The sequence below is a fragment of the Drosophila albomicans genome, chromosome 3 (genome assembly GCF_009650485.2).
Source record: "Drosophila albomicans strain 15112-1751.03 chromosome 3, ASM965048v2, whole genome shotgun sequence".
NCBI classification, from domain to species: Eukaryota; Metazoa; Arthropoda; class Insecta; order Diptera; family Drosophilidae; genus Drosophila; species Drosophila albomicans.
Genome location: NC_047629.2, coordinates 11159835 through 11173224, shown reverse-complemented (window position 1 = coordinate 11173224; position 13390 = coordinate 11159835). Strand labels below are relative to the sequence as shown.

Here is a 13390-nt window from a genome sequence, read left to right as displayed (position 1 = left end):
GCTTAATTCTTATATATGTATTTTTCATATATATATTATTCAATTATCTTTTCAATGCCGTTATTGATCTTTTTCGATAACATTGATATCTATATGTAAATTTTATCGAAAATGGCCAAGAATGGATCGATAGATCTTTAGCTTTTTCTTTCGTTATTTATGCGAAATGAATTTAATTTTTGTTTTATTGTTTTGTTTGTTTCTATTTTTATTTCTATATTTATATTTTTATATTCTATTTTATATATATCTGTATATTTATATGAGTGTTTCTATATTTACTTATTACAGTGATAGTAGGCTGAGAATTGAGAACTTATTATACTGACCATTTGTTTTGGTTGTTCTGTATTTTACTGTATTAATTCTTTTGGGCTCTTTTTTAAAGAACTTCAAATATAATTTAAATATTCTAAAAAAGAACGTATAAAATGGTATCGAAAATTAGTTGGAAATAATGTTAGGTCTCTATGTAGTGAACAAATATAGAATATAGACTTTTATGATTTACACATAAGTTACTTCGGAGCTTAAGCATAATTTTGAAGCGACTTTAACGATTTTTGGTACATGCAATAATAACAATAGTCTTGGTGTTTTCTGGTTGAAATTGAAAACAAATTGTAGAAGTTATTTAATAATCATTTTATATGGCAAAAACCGATTGCTGCGGGTCGTGTCTTAGGTTAAGTACACTCTCTATGGTATATTCTCAACGTAATAGCATACCAATATACCAAATATTGCCTTCTGTATATTGAAAAAATGTTCATTTGATATATTTTAAGAATAATATAGTACTTTATTGCTGTTATATAAAATAGGTAGCGAATAGCTTTCTTACTTGTTTTATATTGGATTTTTGTATGCTGTATTGATTATAAAAGCTGTATTAACTTACTCGTCTCATATATAATATGTTACTTTTTGATCTATTTTATAAACCATTTATCACTTTAAAGACACTTTAGTAATTTGAAACACAATCATACATACACTTAAATGAATCTGGTCTAAGTTGTATTCCTGTACCGAGTGTAGTGCACCTTGTAGTCGAGCTTGCTTAAAGTGAAGTTACTCGCAACTGAGAGTTACAAGGCGTTTAGAGCAGCTGATGGACTGTCGGTTTGTTGTGGCAACAGCAAGGATCCCGTTTGGTTCTTGTTCGCCTGGCAGCGTTTTAATAGCTTTGAAATTCCAATGGCAGCTGTGGCGCCAAACGCCAACACCCGGCGCCCAAAATGAGTTAAAGGAAAGAAACGGCAGAGAGCATAGACCGAAACAAAGAAGAAAGACAGAGAAAGAGAGAAGGAGAACGAGACGGATACAGAGAAGGAACAAAAAGCGATTGCCGGCAAACTCGTCGAACATTTTGAAAAATTATTGAAAAATTTTTAATTTTTCTCCTTAAACGCGAGTGCGACGCACACGACAACGACAACAAGTACGACAACAGCAACACCAAGAACTGTGGCAATGGCTGTCGATGCAGCAACAGCAGCAGTTGTTGTTGTTGGTGGTGTTGCTGTTGTTGTTGATGTTATTGTTGTTGCTTTTATTGATATTAGCTATGCATGTGCCCTGCCCGCCAGCCAGCAACTGCCATTTTGTTTATGACGGCGACGATGCAGCCAGCTGAGGAAGCATGCAACACGGGGCATGCCATTTTGCTGCCAGTGATGATGGTGACAAAACTAGCACGAATCGCGTTTTGTTGCACTCCCAGCTGCCCCATTTGCCCCATCTGCCAATGCAACTTTATGCGCATTTTTTAAGCTCACGGATACATTGCAATTGCTCTTGCTCTTGTTATTATACGAGTGGAGTGATGTACTTGCAACAGTGGAAGTTGCTCGTGTTGCCTGGGACCTTTGTTTTTATATTCCACACATTGGCGGTTTGATGATAGGGTAATCGAAAATATCATAGGTGCAATAAATATGAGCGATATGGGTTAAAACATAGAATTGTAAAAGTGCTAAATATGTTTTATATTCTCTGACTATATAATAGAAGCGTATTACAACTTTGAGCAAACAGGGTATGTTTGTAATTAACAGAATATGGGGTGATATGTCTATCTGGGGTTATATGTCTGTACAAATATTCGTATATTTTTATACCAAATATATTCTATATGACCATAATTTTAATTAATTTAGCATTTCAAATAATTGTCAATATTCAAATATTATGATTCTATCTTTTTTGTAAGCTAGAATTTTTAAGAAATTGTAATGAATATAATATGCAATATTGTAACAGGTTGGCAGTGTTAGATAAATAATGGTATGGCGAGGATAGTGATAATGTATATTTAACTATAACACAAGTAGAATTAAGTACTATAATGATATACCATGCTAAAAGAAGTATCGGGCAATCAGTGTTCACGAGTTAAATATAGGGGACATTAGTTAGCAATATGGAGTTAAAACCAGCTTGATGAAAAATATACATATAAACATTTACATACATACATTAATAACAAGTAAGAAAGCTACAGTCGAGTGTACTCGACTGTGAGATACCCGCTACCCATTTTGAATAAAAGCAATATATTTTGCGGTATTATTCTTAAAATATACCGAATATACTGCAAAAATACTAAAAATATACCAAATAGTATATGTGGTATATCGATATAGTACCTCATTCAAAATATACCATAGACGGCACAATATACCAGATTGTCAGCCAAAGCAACTCAGACCCTAGTAAGTAGGCGTTTTTGCCCATACAAAAGTATTTCTTTAATAACTTCGACAATTTCTATTTGATCGCAACCAAATTTTCAGGGATCATAACTACTATAGTTATTACTGTATATACCAAAATTCGTAACTCTAGCTTTAAAATTACGCTTGTTATTCGATTTTTTTGATTTGCAGGGGCGGAAGTGGGCGTGGCAAAAATTTGAAACAAACTTGATCTGCGTGCAAACATAACAAATGCTGTCGAAAAAAATTTATAGCTCTATCTCTTATAGTCTCTGAGATCTAGGTGTTCATACGGACAGACGGACAGACGGACGGACGGACAGACGGACATGGCTATATCGCTTCGGCTGTTGACGCTGATCAATAATATATATACTTTATAGGGTCGGAGATGCCTCCTTCTACCTGTTACATACATTTCCTGCCGGCACAAAGTTATAATACCCTTCTACCCTATGGGTAGCGGGTATAAAAACGTGGGCTTTGTTGCGGGCATAGCTTGATGAAGCCTAAGACAGTCACAAAAGAGCCTTGTATATCCTTGTTGAACTTACATGATAGTAAAGGTAGAGGACTATCGATAGGTTGTGATCGATAGTGTCGATAGTGCAATTCATAGTCGCCTATAATATCGCCTGACATACAAATTTTGACGCATTGCCGCTTCTCTTGTATTTTTTGCCGCAGCCAAGGCATTTTACAAGTTTTTTTTATCGCCAGACCTTTTGATGGCTCCATCAATAGTGGTTGAACCACTATCAAAAGTGTCTAATATCTATCGATTGTGGTTCGATTGCGCCTAACCATTGATACCACCATTGATTGTCCTCCTCCTTGCTCTTTCGGTTACTATTGCTCTTTAAACTATTATTGCTGATTAAAAATAGATTGCAAATATGACGATACCTAATGAATATATGTATATACCCAATTGTTTAATAGAAAAAGTAATGTAAGAAAGAGGTTAATCCATTAATCCATTTTAGTTGATTAAGTTGATACTGGATTTTAATTATTATCCGAATTTACCTAGTTTGCTCTGTTATGGATGTTAATCTGATAAGCTCCCGTAATAATGAGTTTTGCAAACTGATTAAATACTTGATATCTCAACAAAGCAATTTGAAAGTGATAACATAGTGAGAAGAAATTGGTTGAGCGCTGTTACATGGTCCATTTATAGTGCTAATGATAGTTATAGACATTTAGTAAAGGTTCGCTAACTATGCAACAATTATTGCTGACTAAAATGCTGTCTACAGTTAAGACTGTATCGAGCAGAACAGAATTTTTTGTTCTTATGTCGCAACTCGGGACGTAGTTGAGCAGTCTTGTGGTAGTGGTCGAGGTGGCATCGTGTGCTGCACTTAGCCTTAGCTGGGATCCAATTCGTTGCAAGAAGGGGCTTTGTTGGTATTTCTTGGTTTTTTATGATTGCCTGCCACAACTTTTTCGCCATCGATATTGGCGCTATCGACGCGTTGCGCTGTGCGACGTTGGCGTCTTTGTCGACTTTGGCAACGCAGCTTGTGGTTGCAACTCGGAGCCAAGCAGCAGTAAAAGCAAAAGCAACAACAACAAGAACAACAACAACAATGTGAGAGTAACTCTAACTGCAGATGCCTTGTTGTTGTTTGTATGGATTTTGCACATCGTTTATCTTGCTGCTGTTGTTGTTGCTGGGACGTCGCGACGCAGCTGCCGCTGGCGAACTGAAATGGCGTTAATGTTGCAACTGCAGCAGCAACAGCAGCAACCAAATGGCCACAACAGCTGCCAATGAGCGAGAACTTAATCTTCGGGATTTAACACTTTCGATATATCTTGGCCGTAGCTGCTTGCTGCTTGCTGCTTGCTGCTGTCTTATGTGGTGCAGGAGCAACCGGGAATGTATTGGCGACCATTATCGGTTCAGCTGTCTTTTTTTATGGCCAAGTTATTGGAATGAAACGCGCTCGGCTTTTGCTAAAGTTTCATCAGTCGATTCTTTTGAGTGTTACAACTAAGTAAGTGGTTGTAAGCGTGAGTGTGTGTGTATATACAAAAAACAATTGCAGTTAATATCAAAGTGAGCCACGCCTTCATCCTCAGAGTCCTGCAGTGCCCGCCTGCAAGGACTTGTACTGCTCCGCGCTTAGCTCTCTGTAGACGCCATCGCGATTCAGATAGTAAATGATATCGCTGACTCTGTCCAGATCGTATCCTTCAAGTGCTAGCTCACGCTTCTTCAACTTGAACGTCGCGGTCCGAGGAATCTCGTCCATCAGGCGGATAAAGAGCGGACGCGCATAGGGAGGCAGACTGCCACGTATCACAATCGAGAGATAATCGATGTCCACCTTGCGTGACGGATCCACAATGGCAGCCATACCAGCCTTGCCCTCCACATGGGGGATCTGCAGAAGAGAAATGCGGTTTAGTAAAAGTAAGAAAACTACAGTCGATGGATGGCTCCATGAAAGCAAAGGAGTGCAGTATTATTCCAAAAATAATTAACAAGTAAGAAAGCTAAAGTCGAGTGTACTCGACTGTGAGGTACTCTCTACATATATTCTTAAAATATACCAGAGTACCGAAAAATACTAAAATATATAACAAGGCGTATACCTGATATATGGATATTGTACTAAATTTAACATAGACCATTGCGAAAAAAAAATAACGGAAATGTCAGACAATGCAACTAAGACCCGATTGAAGTACTCGTTGCTTGGTATACAAAAGTATTACTTAAATAACTTCTACAACTTTTATCTGAACACATCTGATATATTTTTCATTAAACCAAGTATAGCGTTAAGTGTTTTTAAATAATTTATCGGTACATTGATTTGATATATCCTAAGAATAATACCATTAGGACTGAAAAAGCTCAATCTCCTATAATTTCGGAGATTTTAATAAGTGCTCATACGGACATACGAACATGGATGTATTGTCTTGACTGTTGACGATGGTTAAGATTTTATGGGATCGGAGATGACTTTTTCTGCATTTTAGTTACTAAGTTACTAAGTTATAATACCTGTCTACCCTATGAGTATCTAGTGTAAAAAGTAATGGGAAAGTAATGTGTTACCTGAACGCCATACACAACACAGTCGTTGAGTCCAATGCAGTTGGTAATGATGGCCTCGACCTCTTGGGTGGCCACATTTTCCCCGCGCCATCTGAACGTGTCGCCGGTGCGATCCTTGAAGTAGAAGAAGCCCAGTATATCACAGACAACCATGTCGCCGGAGTTGAAGTAACAATCGTCCTTGGTGTACACATTCCTCAGCAGCTTCTGCTCCGAGGCCTCCTTATCCGCGTATCCATGGAAGGCACTCACCGCTCGCCTGGCATCCACCTGACCCACCAACAGTCCCGCCTCCCCAGGAGCACAGCGCATGCAGTGACCCTTCGCATCTCGCAGAGGTTCACCCGTCAACTCGTCGCAGCGCAGAATCTGAACTGGGTACAGCTTGCGACCGAAGACGGGCACAAAGCCAATGGCGCCAATGCGATTAGTGATGTTGATCAGATTGGAGTTGCCCTCGGTAGCGCCATAGATCTCCCCGATTTGCGGAATGCCAAAGCGGGTGACGAACTGCGTCCAGATCTGCGGCCTGAGTCCGTTGCCGTACATGAGGCGCAGCTGATGCTGGGGCTGCTGAGATTGCTGCCCCGCTTTCGCGTAGGGCGTGGCTAGCAGATATCGACACAACTCACCAATGTACTGGGCGACGGAGCAGTTGTTCTTGCTGCAGTCGCTCCAGAAATTTGATGCCGAGAACTTCTTCCGAAGCACCACGGTGCTGCCATTAAGCAGGGCGTTACCCACGCCCACGATGCCTCCGGCAGTGTGGTACAAGGGCAAGGGATTGTAGACCACATCATCGCGATTCAGTCCCAACATGTAGAAGGTGCCCGCTGACATGAAGAGAAACCGCAGATTGGTGATGACTGCAGCCTTCGGCAATCCCGTGGTGCCCGAGGTATAAACATAGAGCAGCTTGTCCCGGGCGGAGCACTCCAAGCTGCGACTCAGGGGCAGAGGGGTTTGGGCGTTGAGCGCATTGCTTAGCTCAGTGGCACCTGGCAGTAGCTGGTGCTGCTCCTGATCCGTAAACTGATAGATGGGAATGTCGAGTGAAGGCATTGCAGCCAGCACATCAGCTAGTTCAGCGCCCACGATCAGTGCCGCCGCCTTGGCCACCCGGATGCAGTGCAGCAGCGAGTCGCCACGCAGGTGCGAGTTTATCAGCGCCGTGACAACACCCAGCTGACTGAGACCCATCCATATGCAGGTGTACTCCACGCGAGTTTCCATTAGCAGGGCAACGCAGTCGCCGCGTTGCAATCCCCGTTGCTGGAAGTAACCGGCCACCTTCTGGCTGTAGAGCAGCGCCTCGCCGAAGCTGAGACGACGATCGTCCATTATGAAGCAAGTTTTGCTTGGCTGCTGCAGTGCCACTTCCTCAAAACAGTGGGCCACGGTGCAGCCCTTGCGATCCTTGCGAAGCAGATAGAAGTTGAGTGCCACAAAGCGGTGAAAAGCACTAGAGGAATGAGGGGAAGAGTCAATCGTCAAGTACTTTACAGATAACAAACTACTCACAGGAGATCCCTGCGACACGTCATCGCCAAGGCATAGATATTTGTGGGACTCCGCAGCGTGAGAGCCATTAGAGCACCCAGTGTGAGGCTGGCCAAGGCGCTGTCCGAGCAGAAGAAGGCAAAGACAAGACTGCCAAATATCAGAATGCAGAGACGAGTGGCCAACTTCTGCTTCATATTGAGCTCCAAGAGTATCTCCATTTTGTTCTCCTCCTCCTTCTCCTTATCGCGCTGTTGCTGCTCACACTTACTCACTTGAATATATAGATATTTACATTATTGAGTCACTTAATATAGTGTTATTGAGTCGTATTATTTTTATGTGAATTGACAGTCTTCAAGTCCCAAACTAGATACACCTCACTTTCACACTTCTCTTCACGCACACGGCCAATGACTGACTAAGCACCACCGGACCGGCCCTAACAATCTACATGCCTGCCCGACTGTGCTTATCAGGTGCAATTTGCTTTGATACGCTTTTTACCACCAAGAATTACAGCAGACCTTATCAATGGGCATGGAGCGGGACTCACTGATTTCCAGGTGGGGTCGGCGAAGGTGAGATAACGCGTCTAGTGTAAGCTAAAGTTGGGCAATGTGAACCTCTATTAACAGTGAGCACTTGCAACAGTGCAGTAAAGATATTACTCATGGTGATAGGCATATACGAGCTTAACTTGGAGATTCAATCATTATCGTATTCATATAACCACGTGGATTTATCGTATCGAACACATCAAGAATAATATGCTAGTTATTCTTTCGTATGTTTTACGTAAATGCAATTTATATTTACATTTCAAATTGTAAGTTTTGAATATCTAATGCATTATATTTCTTTTTTGTTTGATTCGCCTGTCAGATACCAAAACCATTTTAATAAGAAAGAAAGATACAGTCGAGGTTGCTCGACTAATATATGCTATATATTGGGTATATTGATATAATACTTCATTCAAAATACAGCCAAGAGTTTAAAATATAATATAAAAATCTGGTAGCCAAATCATTTAAGACCCGTAATAAGTAGCCGTTTTTGACTATACAAAATTATTTCTGACATAACTTCAAAAATTTGTATCTGATCAAAATTAAGTTTTCATCATAAAGCATATACTATAGTTAACAAAAATGTAGCTTTATGCTTGTTATTCGACATTATACGAACAGATAGCTATATAGTGTCGTTTTTTCATGATGATCAGGAGTACACAAATTTTATAAGGCATAAATTTATAATACTCTTATACAAATTGACAGGAAAGTTAAAATTCGAATTACTTTGCAGAAATTTCCGCCTACAAAGTTCTAACCAATTGATTGATGATTGAGGGCTAATCTTATCCAAACCTACAACTTAAATATAGTATGAGTATGCACTAAGTGGTTTTCTTGCTAATGAATGCGATTCATATTTTCAATGGTTCCCGAGAATTAAACTATTTTGGACAAGTACCCATAACTTTTTTGAATACCGTTCGATAATCGAATTCAAAGAAGTTTATTAATTGAAGTATGCAACGATTAGCAAATATTTCACAAGCTAATACAGATTCAGATTGTTTATCTTTCTTGTTGCCTAGATTAAATTCTTGTTAGGATTATTGCTATGCTTAGAGTATAGAATAATAATAATTCCATTGTTCTTTTTGTAAGGACTATAAATATTTTTCTTTTAAAATTTTGTTGAATAATTAATTATAATTATATTATTCATGATATTTACATTTTTTAAATTTGACACAAATCATAAGTTTTTAAAATTAAACTGTTCATTGATAAATTATTTTCAGTGAACATGTAAACACCAGACGCATTTTCTAGATGGAATTTGAGTGCTTCTCTTTACTCTAATTTGTAGTAATAATTATAATGAAGGGCAATTTAATTTTTTCGAAAACATATTATCGTATAATACTTGCGAGTACATAACAACATCAATTAGGGCAATTAACCCATAAAATCGATTTGCTTACAAATTGTTGTGGAATATTTAGCGTGATATAGATAACACTCGGGCTGAAGCTAATCCTACTTATTTTTATTATTGTTATTGATACATTAACACTCGCCGCCTCAAGCAGCTGATTTCACAGTCGCAGAATTCTTATCGCGACAGAAGCCAAACAAAAACATTGAAAAGTAGAATTCACAACAAAGCAGTTGCATATACAAATGAAAAGTCTGATAACAGACAACTGTGGACTGAAAATGTGTTTCACGCTTTTCAGAAGTTTGTACTTACTAAATTCCAAACAATTACATATATTAAATTATAAATGCACTTCAGGTGAATAAAGTCGCGCAATAACTAAACATAAGGGTTAACATCTATAATTTTATAGTAAAAACAAAAACAATACAACGGTAATATCAACAGGCGCACGATAAAGTTCAATGCTACTTCTCTGTCGTATAGTAGACGAGTAAACGGGCAAGGTACAGTGGGTCATATGCTCAGAATTTTCGAATTTGTGGTAACATCTAATTTCGAGTTATGCTTCATAAATTAACCCTATATAAGCAAGGTGTAATTTTCGTTCACTAACAATTACTTGATGACATTAGTGATTTATTTATTTACTTTTTGAAATAATATAACAAACACTTAATAAAACTATAGTAAAGAACAAAAACATTTTTATTCCTTAATAAGAAAGCTTCAAACGAGGGTGTTCGACTGCGAGATACCCGCTACCCATTCTTAATAAAAGCTAAACAGTGTGAAATTATCATTAAAATATACCGAATATACAAAAAGTCTAAAATATACTGAATGATTCATTTGATACTATACTATACTAGTATTACATTATTCCAAATATACCATAGAGAGCAAAATATACCGGATAGCCAACCAAAGAAAAAGCAGCAGCTGACTTTTTAAAATCTATCAAATTAATATTCCAAAATATTACTAAAATATACCGAATGTTATATATTGACATACTACTACATTCAAAATATATTATAGCATACAAAATATATCGGATTATAAACAAAGTAAAAACAAACAAAGCCGTTTTTTGCTTAATGGAAATACCATAACGAATACACTTCACTAAATTTTCGGCTACTTAATAATTATTATTAACTGTTGCAGCGTCCCACGGTGCAAAGTGCGTCACACATAAATATGAATGTGTTTTCGCTGTCGCTGTAAGACTTGACTTGATCTATGCTAGAAGAAACCGGGACCTTGACTTATTGCGTATGCGACACACATAACATTTAAACGGTTCTACACATGCTCTCTGCCCATGGCTTTTTCATTTTGGCCGTCTTGACTAACTTGGCTGCCATACGAGTGCGATACAAAGTAAATATTCATGAGCCTGACACTGACTTTTTGTTGGTATTGCTAGGCAACAGTTGACTGTCGGTCAGTCTCTCTGTCTGTCTGACACTTGAGCGGTCAATTCACTTTTTAAACTTCTATGCAATGCGATCCGTTGATTGCAGTTGTTATCGCATTATGCATCGCTTGACATACTTTTTGCAATATTCTCGTCACAGCACAGCACACAGCAAACAACAATATCACGAGAAAACACGCGAGTCTCCGAATACGTTCTATCGTCAGCGAGAACTAATTACAACTGAGCGGTTTTTTAGCGTTCGCTTCGCTTCATGCCGGTTCTATTTATTATTTCACGCAGTATCAACAGATGACTGAGAGCAATACGTTGCCAAGAGAGAGAGAGAGAGAGAGAGTGTTCGGGAGAGTAATTTAATCTATGAATGAGATCTGATCCATTAACTTGCTATATGTGTATTGGCAACTGATCATATTCGATTGTGATCGAATGACCTTGACTCATAAAGTACACTTTTCATTTTTCTACCAACGTATGTAATATGACTATATAAAATTAATAATTATGCTGATTAAGAATTGCTTATCAGTAATAAAATAAATTATGCGTAGAGCACTGAACTTATAGCGAGAATATGTGGGCTAATTACACAGTGTGTTTAATAAAAAAAAATTGGATATTTTTTTTTTGTTTGAATTTTGATTATACGATCTGCAGCATCTACCTATGATCCTCCATACTGAAAGAACGCAAGACAAGTGGAAAATCTACAGCTGAATTTCACGATTGTGATATACATATATGTTACTTATTTTGAATTGAAGAATATCTTTAGTGTAATAATATTCAATTTCAGTTCAATACATACATATACCAAAATGTCCACCACAGTCAAGAAAGCCTATGCAGCTGCATCAACTTAACATTTAAAACCTGATTTTACTTAATGCTAGTAGAGCGCATTTTGTATTAAACTTGAAAATCTGCAGAAATATTTATGCACTGGAATGTTTGTTGCAAACTTTTCGGCGCATCGTTTATGTCTTGTTCAAAATATTCTATACTTTTGTGCTGTGACAAAATATTTCCTGCTCATGAATTTCCCATCTTAATGAAAATTTGTTTTCTATTATGTTAGTAATTAGGTTCAACAAATTGAACAATTTTACGAATGATGCCACATTCTTTAAAAATATTTTGTGGCACGTGACAACCTTAAGTTTCTGCCATTAAGGTGTCATTTAAAGGTGCATTACTATTTTGAAGCTAAATGAAATCACTTTCAACAGCATTATTACATTGTTTGTGGTACACTGAATATTGATAACAGAAATTGATTTTAAATATATTTTGTGAGTAAATAACATGTTGCTTGCTCTTCAACTTAAAGATTGAGCTTCTAAAAGTGATCTACAAAGCACAGATCAGTAGAATTTAATATTGTGTACATCGCAAGATATTGAATGTGGCCATAATAAGAAAATTTTTATATTTAATTAAACGCATTTGCTTCGCCAGCGAATAAAAGCAAAGAAAAACAATTTGTCCCCACGCAACCAATCTCAAACAAAGAAAAATCCAATGCTAAAATAAATTAACATAAAGCTGGGTAGCTGGCGGCAGAGTCGCTGTCGGCGTCAACGTCAACGTCGGCGTCGCAGTAGCTGTCAAATGCCGAGAGTAGAAATATAAAAAATATATGTGCATACTTTCGGGCGGCGTGTATAAAAAATGTGCTCACACTTTTGGGCAGCTTTTTGAGTTATAGGCGGTGAGAGAGGAACCTTCTGCTGTGATTGTGTATGTGAGAGCAGTTAGTTTGACTCTGTGTGTGTGTGCGAGTTTGTGTGTGTGTGCCTGTAATTGACACATGTTACGCGCACAAAAGCGGCAACTTGCGCTCTAACTGCGTCTCTGTGTTGAGTCTCCTTCACTTCCCCTCCCGGCCAGTCCAATCGTTATTATCGACAATGGCGCCGCCAAAAACACACACATTCTCTTATACACCCAGAAACACACACACAACCACACACACACATAGGCAAGCACACGCACATGTTCTTCACTGCTGCTGCACAGCCTTCAAATGCAAGCTACCTCAGTCAACTTTGTTTGTAGCCGGCAAAAACAAAAACACACACACACACACATCAGTTATAGAGGAAGCGGGGGAGGGGAGAGGCAGCTTGCTTGCTGATAACGTTAGCGTCAGCTGTGCAGCACTTTGGGGCTCGAAGCTCGGGGGCAAAGGGGCAAGGAGGAGCACACGTGAGAGGCCCGGACTTAGAGTCGTGGCTGGCATCGTGCGCAGGCGAGCGTCAAACGTTTGTACCTTGCCCCATTTGCCCCCAGGCGACAGCATCGTGTGCTGCATGCCCCATCTCACTCGCTCTCTCATTCTCCGTCGCACTTATTGCCACTGCTGCTACTGCTGCTGCTGTGTTTGGCATTTGTTTGTGTTGTCAACAAAAGTTTCTTTGAAATCAGTAACAGATGTCGATTGAAATGGCACAATTGCTGCCTGCGTCGCTGCCAGCGTCGTCGTTGTCGTCGTCGTCGTCGCTTCGTTGCCTGCCTCAGTAAGCAGCTGGCGGCTGCTGTTGGCTCAGAGTTCGGGGTTCTGGCTCTGGTGGCTGCCACTTATGATGAATATTTTTATGCCAGACACAGCAGAAAGCCAGATTTGCCAGACGACATTGTGCTGCCGCTAGTTGCCAGCATTTTAATTAAAATTTTCACTCAAGTAAAACG

At 38.8% G+C, this 13390-nt stretch overlaps 1 protein-coding gene across 1 annotated transcript; it reads right to left on the bottom strand.

The window, feature by feature from the left end:
• Positions 1–4579: 4579 nt before the first annotated feature.
• Positions 4580–10911, bottom strand: LOC117569867 (long-chain fatty acid transport protein 4). Its single transcript, XM_034251201.2, has 4 exons — positions 10816–10911; positions 7321–7573; positions 5800–7261; positions 4580–5116 (listed from the first exon to the last, which is right to left on the bottom strand). Coding segments are annotated over exons 1-4 (2025 nt in total). The 5' UTR covers positions 10817–10911; the 3' UTR covers positions 4580–4807.
• Positions 10912–13390: the final 2479 nt, after the last annotated feature.

Coding starts and splice junctions, on each gene's coding strand:
- LOC117569867 (XM_034251201.2), bottom strand. Junction 7,262..7,320: donor ACGTGTCGCAGGGATCTCCT/GTGAGTAGTTTG, acceptor TCATTCCTCTAG/TGCTTTTCACCGCTTTGTGG. Junction 5,117..5,799: donor GTGTTGTGTATGGCGTTCAG/GTAACACATTAC, acceptor TCTCTTCTGCAG/ATCCCCCATGTGGAGGGCAA.